This window comes from Alosa pseudoharengus, unplaced genomic scaffold (genome assembly GCF_046254945.1).
Source record: "Alosa pseudoharengus isolate Yale_2024_CS ecotype anadromous, Long Island Sound unplaced genomic scaffold, YU_APseudo_1.1 YU_APseudo_1.1_scf_2, whole genome shotgun sequence".
NCBI lineage: Eukaryota > Metazoa > Chordata > Actinopteri > Clupeiformes > Clupeidae > Alosa > Alosa pseudoharengus.
Genome location: NW_027468663.1, coordinates 21,386,028 through 21,403,670, shown reverse-complemented (window position 1 = coordinate 21,403,670; position 17,643 = coordinate 21,386,028). Strand labels below are relative to the sequence as shown.

The window sequence follows — 17,643 nt, the reverse complement described above, 5'->3', positions numbered from 1 at the left end:
AAAAACCTGGTCAGCTGAGCCTACACAGATAATGTGTAATTAGCAACTCACCGCATAGGCAAGAGAACTCAGGAGCAGTGCTGAGGCTAACGTGTGCAGTAGAGGGGCCATGCTGTCTGACACTCTGGCCTTTGGATACTGAGGACCCAGAGGCTCCAGCAGGAATATTTATCCGATCAGGGTCCCCTCTGGAGATGGAGATAACAGATGTCTGAGTAAACATGCCATCCCATAGAGCTGCGGCTCACTGAGTGACAGCATGTGAGTCACCAGAGCCCGTCAAACAAACAAGCAAACAAGACAAAGGTATCACACGTTTTGATTATGCAATGCCATAGCAATATCTACATCTTTAATTACACTTGTAATATGCACAGTTTACAGGTGGATGTAGCTTTTTAAATAGTTTATTCATCACTGAAGGTCATAAAAAGTTTCATTGGGATTGTTCACAATTTTGTTGGGAACCCTCTTTGAAGGACTAGATTGTAATTCAACCATTTGTACTGTATAACTGCATTTTAAAGTTTTTGAGAAAGGATTCTTGTTAGGATTCCCCCCCCCCCCCCCCCCCAAAATGCTTTAGCCTAACTATTGAATTGAAGTGGACAGCATTATAAACACTTCCTGCAAAACTAGTTCAGATAGTGTCTGGTAGTCACTGCCAGTTAATAATTTATTCTTACTTTGTTATTATTTGAAGGGACATGAGTCAGGACATGAGTCAGGACATGAATCAGCGTCCACCCTCCCCCTAAGGAAAAGAGCAGACCTGTTCTATGCTCATCAGGACTTACAACATAGAGGTCAGTGTCACAGAACCAGGATCGATAACATTCCCGTAACTCATTCGATCAACACAGTAGTTTTATCTTATATTGGATGTAAGGATAGCATCCTGGGCCCATTTCAAACCCGGGACTGTTTTTCTACTTTCAACGTGAGGGAATTTCACCTGCAGCCAGAATGTTACCTCAGTAAGTGCCTGAGCAACCCTTTGAATGATTGAAAGGTAAGCCAATGTCGATAAGACAACCTTACAAGCCAAGTTTGCCAGCAGAGGGCGTCCTCTCCTCTAGGAGAGCCTTCAGGGCAGAGGGGTCGGCAACAGGGTGGCAGGGAGGGGACAGTGAGTAAGCAGGGGCGTCGGACTGGGGGTAAAACCAGTACTGATTTCTAGGGCCCCAAGGGGAGGGAGGGCCTTTGAAAAGTCTGGAATATATTTTATTATATTTATTATGTGGGCCCATCAGAACTGCCTATGCATAGGGCCCGGGATCTTGTGCTACGCTCCTGTGATACAGCCAGTGGCCATAAGAGACATGCTTATGGAGATGACACATGTGATAAAATAGTCTTGTTTCCTAAATTTGAGACCACTACCTGATTCTGCTTTACAGCAGACACTTAAATAGCATGCCCAATATTCTAGATCCATGGCGTGTAAATCAGAAATACTAACCCTTAGTCTAAGAATTGCATTGTGTCTGGTACATCACATAGCTTAAGCTAGGCCTTGTGGTTACATGAGTCAACTCTGCAAACATCCAAATGTGACACATGTCATACAGTGGATGAAGACCTTGATTCTCAGATCTAAGATCCTTATTAGGCTCTGTGTTACCAGGAGGCATAGTTTACACTGGAAGAACGACATCCCCTGGCTATTACACCATACATTGTTTTTTCATACTGCATAGGGTCACCTGCATAGGAAAGATGACTTTGGTTTGATAGTAATGTTACAGTATGTTGTAATGTAACCTCTGGTCATACTCAAGGTGGGTGTTTTTCAACCTTTGTTGTGCCACGGTACACTTTTGACACTTAAAATGTCCCACGGCACACTAACATCCTGTGTGAAGAAAAAATAAACATACCATAGCCTAAAATTTTAAATAATACACAGATATGGCCTTATTATGGCTTCTATGCAAGACCTGCTCAATAAAACAAGCGCCCTCTGTTTCATTTGTAGGTGACTATATCTAATTTAATTGTTATTATGAACTGAATATGTGATGATTCTGTGAATACTGGATATGGGGCCCCCGTTGTACAATGCCTGCATACCACAAATAGTGAAATCATACAATCAATGAGAGCATGTGGTTATTCTTTGATGCAACAGTTGCTTTTCTGGACCAGTGAATGACATTTGGGTAATTTTCTGCGGCACACCTGATGATCTCTCACGGCACACTAGGCTAAAATTTAACGCAGCTACAATTTGTAAGGTATCACCAGTATCAATTTAATGTTACAGATGTATGGCTACATACATTCTTAAAATGGTTCTGGTCTAGACTTCAATATCTATTGAAAACTTCACAATGGAGCGTGTTTTTAGAGCGTGATCTGCAGGCGACCTGTTGGCTATTTTTATAAAGTGCGCTGGGGGCGCCTCATAGCTGTCCCGCGGGCACCGTGTTGGAGACCACTGCACTAGAGGCTACACATGCCACTTAGGGAACTTGTGTAACTCTCCAGGAGTCAAAGGGGCCCAAACACAGCAAGTACAGGGGCTCAACACTCCAACACAGGGTCCCAAACCACTCAAATGACACACATTACTAATTGACTAATTCTTACACATGCAGTAAAAAGCTTTCAATTGACTCTAATTTAATACACTAGCATGCATTCTTAGACATATCTTATTTTTTCAGTGCATTAGATATATAGATAGATATAGATAGATAGATAGATAGATAGATAGATACTGTATTGATCCCCAGGGGAAATTCAAGGTCTCAGTAGCATACAGACAACACACACACATTCACTAACAGCAGAAAAAGTAATTAAAAGTATATAATATAAAAACACAACTAAGCAATAAGGACAGTAGAAGATAAAGAATATACTAAATATACTAAAATACAAATTATACTAACTAACACTTAATCTAAATCAATTCTAAAAACAGTATCCACATAGTGGTGATTAATCAATCAAGAGGCGCTTGCAATGACTGAGGCAGGGACTGAGCCTGTGATTCTCTGTGCATAGTAAGGTAAGGTAAGGTGCTCTGTGTGAGTGAGTGTCACGGTGATAGTGCAATGGTGATAGTGGTCATGGTGATAGTGCAAATGAGTAAGTCCAACAGTGCAAGAATAAAGTCTATATATCTATATATATATAACTATTTTAAGAAAAGGTATAAGTGTGGCCACAGTTTGGCTGTCGGATGGAGGGAGGGGTTATGCATATGTGCTAATATAGCACACAAACAGTAAGGCAGAAAGACAGTGGTAAAAAGTGGCTAGTGGACAGACAGTATCCAAACATGGAGGGGGTGAAGAGGCAGACAGACTATGCAGATGTAGCACTTGTGTTGTGGACCAGTTAAAAGCTACACAGCTGAGATTACTATATTCTTGAGCCGTGTAATAAGTAAAAGCTGAACCCGAGATATGGCAACTAAGCACTTTATTTTGTACAGTTTTCCTTAGTTTAGTAAATGAAAGAAAATAAATGTGTGTAATTATTAGTAAAATGTAGCAATGTATGATGTATGGATGTGGTGTATGTAAGGCAGTATAATTGTAAAAATGACAAATAAACACTTTCCCAGTATCAATCAATCACCCTTCAAGAGCAAGTGCAATTTAATCAGTGCAGTTCAGTGAATTTGTGAAAGAAAGAAAAAGTCCTTTTAGGTATTAAAGAAAATGTTGAACTATAAATAAATGCAAAAGTCCCTTATGGTATTAACAGAAAATTCAAAAGTAGTTTCCTTTGGGCTCCTTGTGTGGGAAGGAACGCTTATCTGTAATCCGTGTGCGCTGCTCGAAGTTCACGCAGATGGTGAAGAAACCTTGCTGCAGTTGATCAGACTGCAGCAGGCTGGGCGGTCGACACGTTGAATATCTTGGACAGGCTCGCCATTTTAGCTCGTCTGGAATCCACTGAAATCTTCTATCCGTATAAAAAAACAATCTACACGAAACAGTGTAACAGTTACCATCAAACATTTCTTTTCTATGAGATCTCATTTAAACTTTTGCTATAGCATCAAAAAATCAATCGGCATAACGCCGTAATACTGCCACAAATGGAGGCTAGGCTACATCTCAGCTGCAACAAGCAGATTGCTAGCACAAATTACTGGTAAACCAGCACGGCTAACCAACCTTGAGCAGACAGCATATAGAACGGTTCGGTAATACACCCGTAATTATCAAGGAAAATATACAACAATACATATTTCACCCACAAGTGTCGACTAACTGTCAACCTAACATTAATTTCTAAGTATATTAGCAAGCTAATATCACCATGTGAGTTCAATGAACAGATTAGCTGCGCAGATTCGCGTCTAGTTACATTCAAACTTTAAATCAAAACAACCAAAGAAAATGTGGATCTCCTACCACTCAAATTCAGCAAATAAAAGTGTCTGTATGTGTGTAGTGTATGTGTAAATGCTTCGACTGTTTTTTAGTGAGCTTTCATGGTCTCCAATTCACCATAAGATTATTCACATATCATTCACAACCGTGATAAAATAAACTCACCGAAGCTCTTGTGTTGAAACAAAATAAAATATCTTCTTGGTGCGAAATATAAGAGACATAAAGTTAAGAAGTAGAAAATCTATCACGATAGATATTTCTAGAAGTTATAAATGTGTAGTTATATGGAATATTTTCTTTAGTTCAAGAAGGTGATGTTCTGTGCTTGGACTGCAAAAGCAAGAGAAAGATTATCGCGCATGCGCAGTGCCTTAGTGGCACTGAATCTAACAGTGCTACACAGAGAAGTCTCTCTCCTCTTCCCTAAAGTGAAGCATTGAACAGTTCAATGGCCCTGGGGACAAATGGCTTCCTCAGTCTGTCTGTTGTGCAAGGCAGTGAGCGAAGTCTCCAGCTGATCAGGCTCTTCTGCTTAACAATAGTGCTGTGGAGTGGACACTCATTGTCCAAGATGTTGATCAGTTTGTTCAGGGTCCTTCTGTCAGATATTGAAGTGATGCACTCCAATTCAGATCCCACTACAGAGGCAGCTTTCCTTACCAGCCTGTCAATTCACCCCGCATCCTTCTTCTTTGTGCTTCCTCCCCAGCATACCACTGCATAGAAGAGGACGCTGGCAACAACAGACATCCTGAGGAGCTTGCTGCACACATTGAAGGACCGCAGCCTCCTCAGGAAGTACAGCCTGCTCTGCCCTTTCTTGTAGAGTGCATCAGTGTTGACCAGTCCAGTTTATTGTCCAGGTGGAGACCCAGATACTTGTAGGTGCTTACCTCCTCCACATTGACCCCATCAATGGGGACTGGTAGCAGAGTGGGCTTCGACCTGCGGAAATCCACCACCATCTCCTTGGTCTTTGAAGTGTTGAGTTGAAGGTGATTGAGTTTGCACCATTGCACATTGGTGTTGTAGCAGAAGTCAGATGTGTACAGGGTGAACAGGACTGGAGAGAGCACAGTTTCATGTGGTGCTCCGGTGCTGCTGATCACAGTGTCAGAGAGACAGTTCTTCAGTCTGACGAACTGTGGTCGCTCGGTCAGGTAATCTGTAATCCAGGTTACCAGGTGAGCGTCCACACGTCCACATTATTTTTTCTGTGAGGCATCATGACTGCAAAACCAAGGATTTATCTTAGGCGACACTGACAGGCCATTTTATAATGGCATACTGTATATTATGGCTGTGATACATACTGTATGTATAATGATGTGCCAGTGAGATAATCCAATTATTTCCTCTTAATTATCAAAATATAAGAACTTTCTATAAAACCAACTGCTTTAGAACAAAAGAATATTGGATTAGTCGAATGCTGATTTTTTTTTTGACAGATGTACATAGACTCAGATGTGACAGACATGCAATTAGGTTTTTTTTCTCTTTCAATTCTACAAAAAATGTAATCAATACTTTTTATAACAACCGATGAACCATTATTGTAAAGAGCATGTTGTATGAATATTGTTAGTTTCCTTTGTTTTACAAAAAGTTTAACAGTTCACTTGGCCTCTAGCGTTGTGTTTAGAATAAACAGCTTTGTTCAGTCAGCTGTGTCCTGAAAATAACAGTTTTTTAAAACGTTTTACTGATACTTGTGAATTCCTTAGACACTCTGAGGTCCTACTCAATAGGTCTTACAGCTTTGTGCTTCTGTGTAGCCCAGACCTCCCCAGTACAGATGAGATGAGTAGCCTATTCAAGGTTCTAAATAGGGTAGGCAGAATGCAAAGCCAGAGTAACATTGTAACCAGCTCATGTTACACAAAAGACCCACATAAGACAAACACAAGACCCAATGTTGGTCCACCAGTGTAACAGCCCCTCCTGTCTGTGTGCCACTCACTAATGCTTCAGTGTTTTGTACAAGATGGATGTTTCGGTGCTTCTGAGCAACATGACATCCTCAATGTTGTGCTAAAAAAAATACTGTATATAGGTGCTTTGAGAATCATAGCTCCCTGCCTCATGCTATCACAGGAGTGGTGAGCTATCTGTGAGACTACCAGGATTTTAAGGTATAATGCTTTTGACATTATAAGGTGTTCAACAAATCAAGGTATCCCACAGGGAAGTGGCATAGTTCATTATAACCCAGATGTAATTCTGTCTTTTTTATATTGGAGCAAAGTGAAGTTGAAAAGGCAGTTCCAAAAGTGAATTATTATATTATAAATTATATTAGGGTGTTAATATAACAGTACGTTTAAAATACAATATGCAAAAGACAGTAACAATTTCCATGGCAGAGCTGAATAATAGAAACATTTCATTACATTCATTTCATGACAATTCATTATCTCTGAACCACAAATGATAGGCTAATTATAGATGAATATGGAACAAACACAAACCATCTAAAGTACAAAAATTACTCAAGTTCAGATTTGTTTATTTGTAGCCAATTAGCCAGGACAATCAGTTATAAATAGTTTAAATGTTTTTTACAGACATTTAAGGAGGAGCGAGCATCGGGTCCTCAATGGCCCCTGAGTATAAGCAGAATCACTGTCCTCATGTGTCCTTTATTTGACATGCTAAGTTCATCGAAGTGCACCAAGATACACTGGACCTTGGAATGTTCATACGGACTCTGGAGAATTCTAAAAGCGATTAACACATTGAGATGAGATCTATGTTCTGTACACCTCATACAGTGTCATTCTATATAACCATACTATACTATGTTTATTATTTTGATGTATATTTACATGTAAGTAATAATAATACACATGTTATACACACATAAAAGGTGACTATTGTGGAATTTATATAGGTAGAAAATCCAACACTTTGATGTGAATAATTATAAGTGAAACCTAGCAAACAATATATCACAGATCACGTTGGCAGAAAAGGTAAATATTAGTTCAGTGAGTTTTACAATCTTCCTCTGACTTGCTATCGAACAAGGTCATCACTAGCCCCAATTGTAACAAGGTCACAGCGGAGGTAGCAGGAGGTAAAGAAAGTCCAGAAAGAGCCATTTATTACTAATTTCAATAATGGCCGATCATGGCAGCTGTAGTACTAGATGACTAGTACTGCCATAAATCTTGCCTTTTGTTGTGAACTGTTTTATAACAGTGGGTTGCAACAGGCGACAGATTTCATACTTGAGAGTGAACTGTGAGTCTGAACCTAAACAGCAATGGCCTCTAGTTGAACTGCCCAAGACCAGATGGAAGACGCCACTCCAGCCCCAAGTAGAATGCTGCTCTATCTTCAGACTCACAAACAACTGATAAGATATGCTGGGGTCACCAGCGTGTCAACGTTGAAATTTCCAGACACATTTTTCCTGACAAAATGAAAATGGTTTAATTGTAACAGCTGAGCTCATCAGAGCCTTGCTGTAACCTCAATATGGAAAAGCTCCATAAACTACCTCAATATGGGAAAACTCCATAAACTAACTCCCAAAAAAGGGCATTGGTTTATTGCAGTGACACAGGGTCACAAGGCTGCCCCAGGCCGGTATGTACACAAAATGACTATGAAAGGTTAGAGCCCAGTAATCAAAGACCAGCACTCAAGTCTGAAGGCCTTAATCCACCACATTGGAAGACAGAGGGGCTGGTCTCAGCCTTGCTTCCATGAGGGTCTGAGTTCACAAGTTGGCCAAAAGCATTAAGTCTGCTGCTCCGACCCTGACCATGGTACGAGAGAAACATGTGCTACTGGGAGCACTAACCTTCTTACAGACGGGGATCTCAGCGATTTAGCATTTGGAAAATAACTCACTCACTCATAAACAACCAATCCATTCTGGGATTTATGAGATCAGTGATTTTGTAGAGTCATTATTTTTATTAGTACAGACAGTTCAAAATAATACACAATTACAAGCCCTAGCTTTAGCGGTTGTATTGATTTAGGGTTTAATTCTTGTTGAACTACCTATAGTTTCATAAATACACCCGGCTATTTGACTCTTCTCTGATGACATTAAACACATCTATGGCAAACAGTTGTGCCTGAGATTAGGCTTTGTATATTGTTGTGCTGTGTTGTTTTGTTGCAGCTATATACATTTTGCAGAAAAGTAAAAGTGACAAAACATTGTAACGCTTTATGCAAACAATCTTGATTTACTGGAGAAATCAACCTTAAGTACACGCTAATAACAGTCACTTTTACCATTGCACATTATAGGTTTTCTTAGGTTGGCTAAAGTAAAGATTTCAGAAAGTCAACAATTTCTGCCTCTATCTAAATTATTTCACATACTGATGCCAGCATGTCAAATCAGGGTGGTTGAACCAGTGCTGAAATGTCCTAAAATGTCCCCAACTCCCACATCTGTTGCTATGATGACACCCACTTGTTCTGGTCTAAGACCACCACTGCATTCTGAGTCTGCAGAGAGTCATGTCTCTGGTGTGAACTACTATCATAAGACACGACTCTAACAACAGAGGGGCAGGGAGAGTTCATCAGGCCTCTGCAATGACCTGGAAGTCACTCCTGTCCTGCCTGACAGACCTCTGGTTTTACTCCACATCTGCTGGGTGCTGCTGGGGTTCATTAGATGCCCACCAGTAAATCTCTACAGGTCCAAAGATACTGATACCTTTTGAAAGTGCATTTCATTGGTCTCTCTCTCTCTCTTTCTCTCTCTCTCTCTCGCTCTCTCTCTCTCGCTCGCTCTCTATCACACACACACACACACACACACACACACACATACACACACACACACACACACACACAATTGTAAGCCAATGGGCTGTAAATATTCTTCAGTCAAACTTTAGTTTTATTAATTTGCCAGCTGAGTAACAAACACTTCATGTAAGTAAACAGTTGTACATTCCTGAAAGAGGAAATATCTCTTTAATGCAACACCCTTCACATGAAATTACAAAGGGTGAATATATTACCGTATTTTCCGGACTATAAGTCACACTTTTTTTCATAGTTTGGCTGGCCCTGCGACTTATAGTCAGGTGCGACTTATATATATAAAAAAATACATAACTGAACATGTTTTTAAATGTTAATTCATATTAACTGACATGAACCCTACATGAAACATTACTGTCTAGCCGCGAGAGAGTGCTCTCAAATGCACAAGTTCAGTCAGAGATTAGCGCTATGCCGGAAACACACTTGCATACCTAAATCCTCAAATTATGGCCAGGAGTCTATTTGGACCTCAGATTCGGACAAATAAAGGCCAGTAATAATTTTGTTTAAATTTAACTCATAAAAGAGCTCTTCTTCATATTTTATATTGTTGGTTGGTTTAATATTGTTGCCAATGAAAAGTCATTGTCTTACACCACGAGTCTCCAACACGTTGCTCTCAAGCTACCAGTTGCATGCCGCCCCCTTCTGAGCTTGCCAGAGGCTGAAGCAGTAACCTACATTTAAACACAATCAGCCTACGAATTTTATAAAAAAGTAAATCATGCATAATTAAAAAAATAACTAAATTTAGGCTGAAAAAGGTTTCGATTTCAGCACAACACACGTTCCATGAATAAATGAAAGCGGATGCCATACATGAAACCTAATAGTCAACCATCAAATACCCCACAGATTTCAGTGGTCATCAGTCCCGATATTTAGCAATATAATCAAACAGTAACCCATGGCCCAAATAAAGGTGCTGTGCTTTGCGCAGCCTAAATAAGAAAGACCCCAGACATAATTTGAGGATTTACGAGTCTGTCTCCTAAACATTCCTCACCCGTTATCTAGACATGCATGAAAACATTTGAAAACAAAACTCACTGCCATGTAGGCTAATATTTGATCGCTGTTTTGCTACTAATTATCTTTCACGTACTGAATACGCACACTAGAAAGTGAAAGTAGGCCTACTATGCGCTCCATGTCTGTATCTGTCTGTTCACGTCCGCAATCGATTATAACGTTCCTCAAATGGAGAACACATCCATGTTCTCTCGCATTATAGGCTGTCATGCTTCTGTGTTTGCAAAATTCCTGACGGTTCCTGATCGCTAAGGATTTGTTTTCCTTTTCTGTCGATCGCGGTTGATGTAGAAGCACCTCCTAGGCTATAATTTGACTTCAGCGATGAGAGGGAGAGAGAGGCACCCGCAAAGTGGTACATGCGCGCGCGTGTGTGTGTCTGCATGGGGTTCAATTGAAGTCAGAGTTGGTCCGTCCAGTCAATAGTCCCGCATTCAGGCCGCTCCATTATTAGATTAACGTTATCAGACAGCTAACATGTGTGGGAATTTCTCTCATTATGATGGAGTTGTGGGACTTTTATTATTATGCTAAATACTTAATAACTTATGCGCAATACCCGCAATCCGGCGCTGAAATTTAGGCCCTGGTTTTAAATGCACATATTTTTTTCTCTCGCTCTCTCGGAGGTGGCTGGCCGAGTATTTGTTCTGCTGCCAGCTTGTGTCAATATATCGTCCAAAATGCTTGATTGCATTGCATTCTCCACATTTTAGCTAAATTTTCATGTACCACATCATCATTTTTGTTCAGTGAATCTTTTGTAAATTGCTTCACAATTAGCGCGGGCACTCGTCAGCAGCCTTCGGCTTGCCTCTTGCCACTATTCACTCCTTCGTCTTCATTAACATTCCCTGTAGAATTCTCAATATTTTTGGCCTCTATGTGTCCAGTTACATCTGTCTGTTCTTGGTCTTGGATTTTGTGAAATAAATGTCTAAATATCACCTGCTTGCTGCAGCTTTGGTCAGCACGTCCTATTAAAAACCGGTCTGTGCACCTCTTTTTAAAACGCATCTTTTTCTCTCTCGTGGGCATTTAATCTGCTGCCGGCTTGTCAAAATTGTTTTACAATTACTGTCGGGCCTATAGGCCGATCGCCTGGCTTGCGCTTTGGTCACGTCCTTTTAAAACCGTCTTTTTCTCTCTCCTGAGCATTTAATCTGCTGCCAGCTTGTGACTCCACATTGCCCAAAATGCTTGATTGCATTGTATTCTCCACATTTTAGCAAAATTTTGGTGTACCACATGGCATTTTCTTTCAGTGAATTTTTTGCTTTACAATTAGGCCTATCCGGCCCTCTTCTTGGCTGCCTTCACTCCTTCTTTGTCTTCATTAACATTAATCTTTTTGGCCTCAATAGTCCAGTTACATAGTCTCTGTTTTTGGTTTTGGATTTTGTGAAATACATTTCTAAATAAATGCGACTTATAGTCCAGTGCGACTTATATATGTTTTTTTCCTGTCCATGACGGATTTTTTGACTAATGCGATTTATACTCCGGAACGACTTAATTTTCCGGAAAATACGGTAGTCTAAACAGTCTTTATCTAATCAATCTAATCCTGAATAAAATAACCATTGCACTATATTTGTAATGCCAGGAAGAAATATATTTGTAATGACAGGAAGAAGAAGTGCAATACATGGTTTCAAATGGTGCAATACATGGTGCTGATTTGCATGGGAGGGAAAAGAAAAAAAACTGATTTATTATCAATGAAAGCGACTTTCCTCTTACATTCCATTCATTTGGGAACAGTCTGTATGGCAACCAAATCAATGCAAGAAATCTTAAATGGGAAATACTACAGTAGGATCCATACCTTAAACCCTGTAGGATCCATACCTTAAACCCTGTATGTTCCAGACACGCTCCATCAGTGAGTGAACTGCACTAGTTTTCCAGCATTGCACAACCGGTCTTTAGACGTGAGAGGGTAGAGGAGGCAGTGGCCATTTTGATGCTTTTCTTTGTCCTCTGTCCCACTGCCAATTAACCCCAAAGAAGCTTACAGCGCACCTCCTTTCAACACTGCTGTTTGGATCAGTCACACAATAACATTTCAGGATCCCAAAGAGTAATCTTGCTGAGCAATTAGAACTAGGTGACCCAGTGAATTGGGTCAGAGTGAACAACATTTTGATTCATGCCCAGAGGTAATCCCCTAAAACTGAAGATGGAAGATTGTAGTTTGAGGACAGAGGTGAAGACTGGACAGACGCTATCTGATAATTGCCTGGAGTCTGGACACACTATCCAATGATGTGAATAGGTATTTGCAGGTTGAGCGAAATCATCTCTCTCTCTCTCTCTCTCTCTCTCTCTCTCTCTCTCTCTCTCTCCTGCAAGGAGCCATTCATAGTTCTGTATGACAAAATTCATCTGACATTATCATCAGTCTAAAAGGTTGAAGCAGTTTTGCCTCTTTAATATAATGACTGGAAAAAGAACTGCTTTTATGAAATTTCGAGGCAGAATATTTAGCTATGCCATAAAAGTCATTCTCACACTACAGCAATTTTTTAGATAGATATCATTTCAGGTCAGTATATTTTCTCAATTGTTTTGCTGTCTAACAAATTATCTCCCACTTGATGCATTGCCAGTGGCGTAACTATTGGTAAGCAGGGTATGCAATCGCTTACGGGCCCGGAGCAACCAGGCGTAATTTGGTGTAATTTGTGACTAGGGATTGTGGGATATGGTAGGCTAAGTGAACATGCGTATTGCGTGCAAAACAGCAAACACGTTGAACTTGGACAATTTCAAAGTTCTACAGCCTGAGACACAGGGGGGCCTGCCTTGATAATCTTGCCTAAGGGCCCGGTGTCCGGTGTTGGCTCGCTACACACTGTGCATTGCAATAAGTTCGATAAACTAGGCCATGGAATTCCTTCTATACCAAATCCTGCGTCTGAACTTCATTGGCGCCTGAGTCTCTTTATCAGCTTTGTGGTTCTTTTGTACAGAATTTGTTTAATCTGTTTGTGGATCCGTTGCATTCTATCCATTTCAGATCAGCTATGTAGGTTAGATGGTTTAAAGTTTCAGTACTACCAGTAGAATGTTTGATACATTGCAGCAATATTTCAGATAATGTGTAAAATCTGTTTCTACCATTGGATTCATCTCTCAATTTCTCTCTCTCTCTCACTATTTCTGTCTCTCTCTCTCTCTCTCTCTCTCTCTCTCTCTCTCTCTATGTATATATATATATATCGGCTTCACTGAAAATGAGGATTTCCCTCAATGAACCTCCGTGAATAAATAAAGATTGAATGAATGAATATATTAGATATTAGTAGTGGCATTTATGACCATTTTTCCCACACCCATTTCTGTATATTTTTTGCCTACAGGTAGTGTGGGTTGGATGCATTGTGCCTCAGTCAGTTCTAGAAAGAAAGGTGACCCACACTTGCACAGTGGGTTGCATGTGCTGTGCACATAATATGTTGCAGCCTGGATCACATTTTGCTGGGAAACTGTCACAACTTTATTTTAAGGTTCACATGTTAGCCACTATACATACCTAATTAATGCCTGTATTAGTGACTTGTAAGGCATGTGTTAGGCAACATTAATAATTTGTTAGGTGTGTATTCACAAATGTCTTGTTCATGACGAATTAGGCCTTTATTCTTGATATAATCTAAATAATGACCTAGTAAGCCTTGATCTCTACTTACTAATTAGTAGTAAGTACCAAAAGAGAATATGTATAACCCACTAGTATACTGTCTGAATAAATACCGAATAGTGGGAGAACAGTTGTAGAATAATCTCCCAGTTGTTAAGTGCTGTTTAACACAGCAACCTGGGCAGTGAAACAGCAATGAGGTGAAGCCATACTTGCTTATTCTACAACTGTTCTCCCACTATTCGGTATTTATTCAGACAGTATACTAGTGGGTTATACATATTCTCTTTTACTTACTACTAATTAGTAAGTAGAGATCAAGGCTTATAGGTCATTATTAAGATTATATCAAGAATAAAGGCCTAATTCGTCATGAACACGACATTTGTGAATACACGCCTAATGATTAATGTTGCCTAACACATGCTCTACAAGTCACTAATACAGGCATTAATTAGGTATGTATAAGTTGCTAACATGTGAACTTTAAAATAAAGCGTTACCAATAAAGTTTACCTAGTGTTGTCATTATTGGACAGTAATGATCCTGTATGCCATAATCAATGTTGTGCGCATGGGCAATTTCTAGCTGCAGTTACTGTCAGATTGTTACAGTTCACTGTTTTGAGTAAATACAATTAGCATGAAGCTCGTTTCGAATCCGTTCTAATAGATTTGACAACACAAATGCAACATATTTTTGTCAGAATGAACTATCGTATTTTTCATGGGGTTAACAGTCTTTCGGGCAAGCCGTGAGAAACTTATTCGCAACCAATCATTTTCTTAGGATTAGTTAGCCGTACCATTGTCCCCACCTTACACGACACGTGCCAAAGCAAGTTTTTAGACATATAAATACACCCCTAACATCACTACAAATTACCAGAAAAACAAAATGCTAGACTCACTCACGTTCGTTTTTGAGAAGCTATTCCTTCTATCCAATTTCAACTTATGGCCGGAAGAAGAACAAAAAGGTTGCTGCACATCCTCCTTCAAGCGGGGGGATTTGTTGGAGGTGAAGCGTACTCTTTTCATCCATTTCGGTATCTACCTGGGTGACAACAAAGTTGCGCATCTCATGCCTGACATTATGCCCATACTCACCATTAACGAGAAGAAGATAAGGTCAGTCGTGACGAATAAGAGGCTAATCCTTGGCTGCATCTACAAGAAAGCGAGCATACGCGTCGACACCGTGGAAGATTTCGCATATGGCGCAAGTATTTTCGTCAACACCATGGACAGCAGAATGAAAATGCAGGCACTGTCTCAAGAGGATGTCGCACTGAGAGCAGAAAAATTGGTGGGAGAAGTTGCTTACAGCCTGCTCTGGAATAACTGTGAACACTTTGTAACGTATTGCAGATACGGCTCACCCGTTAGTCAGCAAACAGATCAGGTACAGGCCTAATTATACTAAATACATTAATTGTTATGTTAGTTCAATTAAAGCTGATTCTGAGTCAAATTCTCGATTTTGAAGTTTTTCACTTAATAACGACGTTTTTCAATGCAAAACAAAATCTTCTAATTAAATTATCATAATAACTCATTCTGAATAACAAGTGTCAATGGAAGTAGAGTGATGGTGTTACTGATATTGCATGTGTCATTTCTCCTCTGTCTTTTCATCAGTTTTGTGATGTTCTGAAAACAGTCGTCCGTGACCAGAGGAGTGTCCTGCTGACTATCTCGCTGGGAGTGCTGTCCATTGTTTGTTTTGGCCTGGCACCGTCAACTACATTGCCAGCAGTACTTATTCCATTCACACTGTGGATGGCAGGTTGATGGACATGGACTACAATGAGGAACCTAAACATGAACACTTCACAGGGTGTCCACTCAAGAACTGATGTAACAGATGTAACAGATGAACATCTGGGTTCAAGTTTGTTGTAAATGCATCATCCCAGAGATATGTACAGAATAAGATGGTTTGTTTAAAGCCAATGCTTTAGTCTGTTAATTTTGCACACAGAGTTTTGGATCTCTGGGTCATTTGCATTTATGAATGAATGGCGGCTTGAGAATGCTTAGGCTGCTGAAGATATGTAAGAGTGTGCAGCACTGATCAGGACAATTGATTTGAAATTGATTTATTTGTCTATTTCCACTTTGTTTTGGTTTTTTTATTATTATTAGGGGAGACCACACTTGGTTGTCACACTTCAGATCTCACTAACTAAAGGGTGCTGTTAGAAACCATCGATACAGAAATGTTCATGCTGACCGCATTCCCGACGTGTCTGTCAATATCACTTACGACATCGCTAATTAACAGTTGGCCTTGTGATGACTCTACAACTTTATATCTCAGGCTGTAGGTTAACTGTCTGAGTAACCATTTGCATGAGCACACATTCCTCAGTGAAATCCTCCTTACCTTGGCACAGCTGAAAACTGATATCTACGCAAAGTGCAATTACAGCCCGTATAGCCTTTTTATTGAAGTATATTTAGATGCTCTATTTTTGTACTGAATAAGAGAATTAACTGTCTTGATTGTATCATTTCTTTTGTAAAGATTAAAATATATTTCCATATATGCTAATACAAGTATATCAGGGTGGTTGACGTGACATGGCCTTTTTTATGTCAAACATAAGTAAAGAAATGTCTAATCTGCAAATAAATGTGGTTATATTGTTCAGAAAAAGCTGTTTTATATGAACATATAGACCATTCATGCCAGTCATATTCCTGTTTTTCACAATTTTCAGCCAAACCAGGAAAAGCTATGGTGTGACTGTCCCAAGCCCATTTCACAAAGTTTGCTTTTAATAAAACCAATAAAATGAATATATTTCCCCCTTATACATACATATGTACAACCCCAAAACAGAAAAAGTTGGGACATTGTGTAAAATGTGAATAAAAACAGAATGTAATAATCTGCAAATCTCTTAAACTCATATTTAGTTGCAAAAAAGGACACAGATAACATATCAAATGTTAAAAATTACAAATTTGACTATTTCATGGAAAATATATGTTCATTTTGAATTTGATGTCTCTGATCATGTCTCTGAATAGAATTTGCTTTGCAGTCACCAGAAGTTTGTGATACACTGCACCCACCATTGATCCATGCAGCATATTGAATTTAGCCAGCTCTCACAGAAAACTAGGGAATCCTATGGTCCTGTTAGAGGACAGCACTCCCTGTCATAGAGCATCCTCCCTCTGGACCAATCACAATGCTCACAAGATGCACAACATGTTTTCAGGTATGGATATCAGTCACATTTAAAACTGTTTGCATCCAAAGAGACTTTTGCTTTGGTCTTGAAGGAAAACTAATCATATATCATCAATAGATCATGGGAGTTTTCCACATAATCCTTTAATGTGATGCAATTATAGTGTAATAGAGCAGAGGTTGTCAACCTCTTGACCAAACGTCAAACCAAAACGCCCAGGCACACCGACTCATGGTTACTGATTATCAGAGATGGGAAGTAACTTCGTTACTGTACTCAAGTAGGTTTTTCAGATATGTTTTACTTTACTATTTATTTTTGAGGCAACTTTTTACTTTTACTCCTTACATTTTAACACGAATATTGGTACTTTCTACTCCTTACATTTCACAAAACTGGCTCGTTACTTTAGTTTCAAATAATTTCAGTGGAGTTAGGCTACCGTTATTATTTTTCGCGTCATCAATAGCGGGTGGGAATATATATGCAGCTTAATGGCAGTAACGTTAACGTGAGTAGTAGGCTATGTCTCAATTAAATTGAGTAAAAATGCCCTCCTCCTCTCTACGCCTTTGTAGTAGAGCGGCTACAAGGC

The 17,643-nt window shown here is 39.6% G+C and overlaps 1 protein-coding gene across 1 annotated transcript; it reads left to right on the top strand.

Annotated features, from left to right (window-relative positions):
• Window positions 1-14,737: 14,737 nt before the first annotated feature.
• On the top strand, window positions 14,738-15,636 carry lrata (lecithin retinol acyltransferase a). Its single transcript, XM_076295843.1, has 2 exons — window positions 14,738-15,247; window positions 15,484-15,636. The coding sequence occupies exons 1-2, from the start codon at window positions 14,741-14,743 to the stop codon at window positions 15,634-15,636; spliced, it is 660 nt and encodes a 219-aa protein (XP_076151958.1). The 5' UTR covers window positions 14,738-14,740.
• Window positions 15,637-17,643: the final 2,007 nt, after the last annotated feature.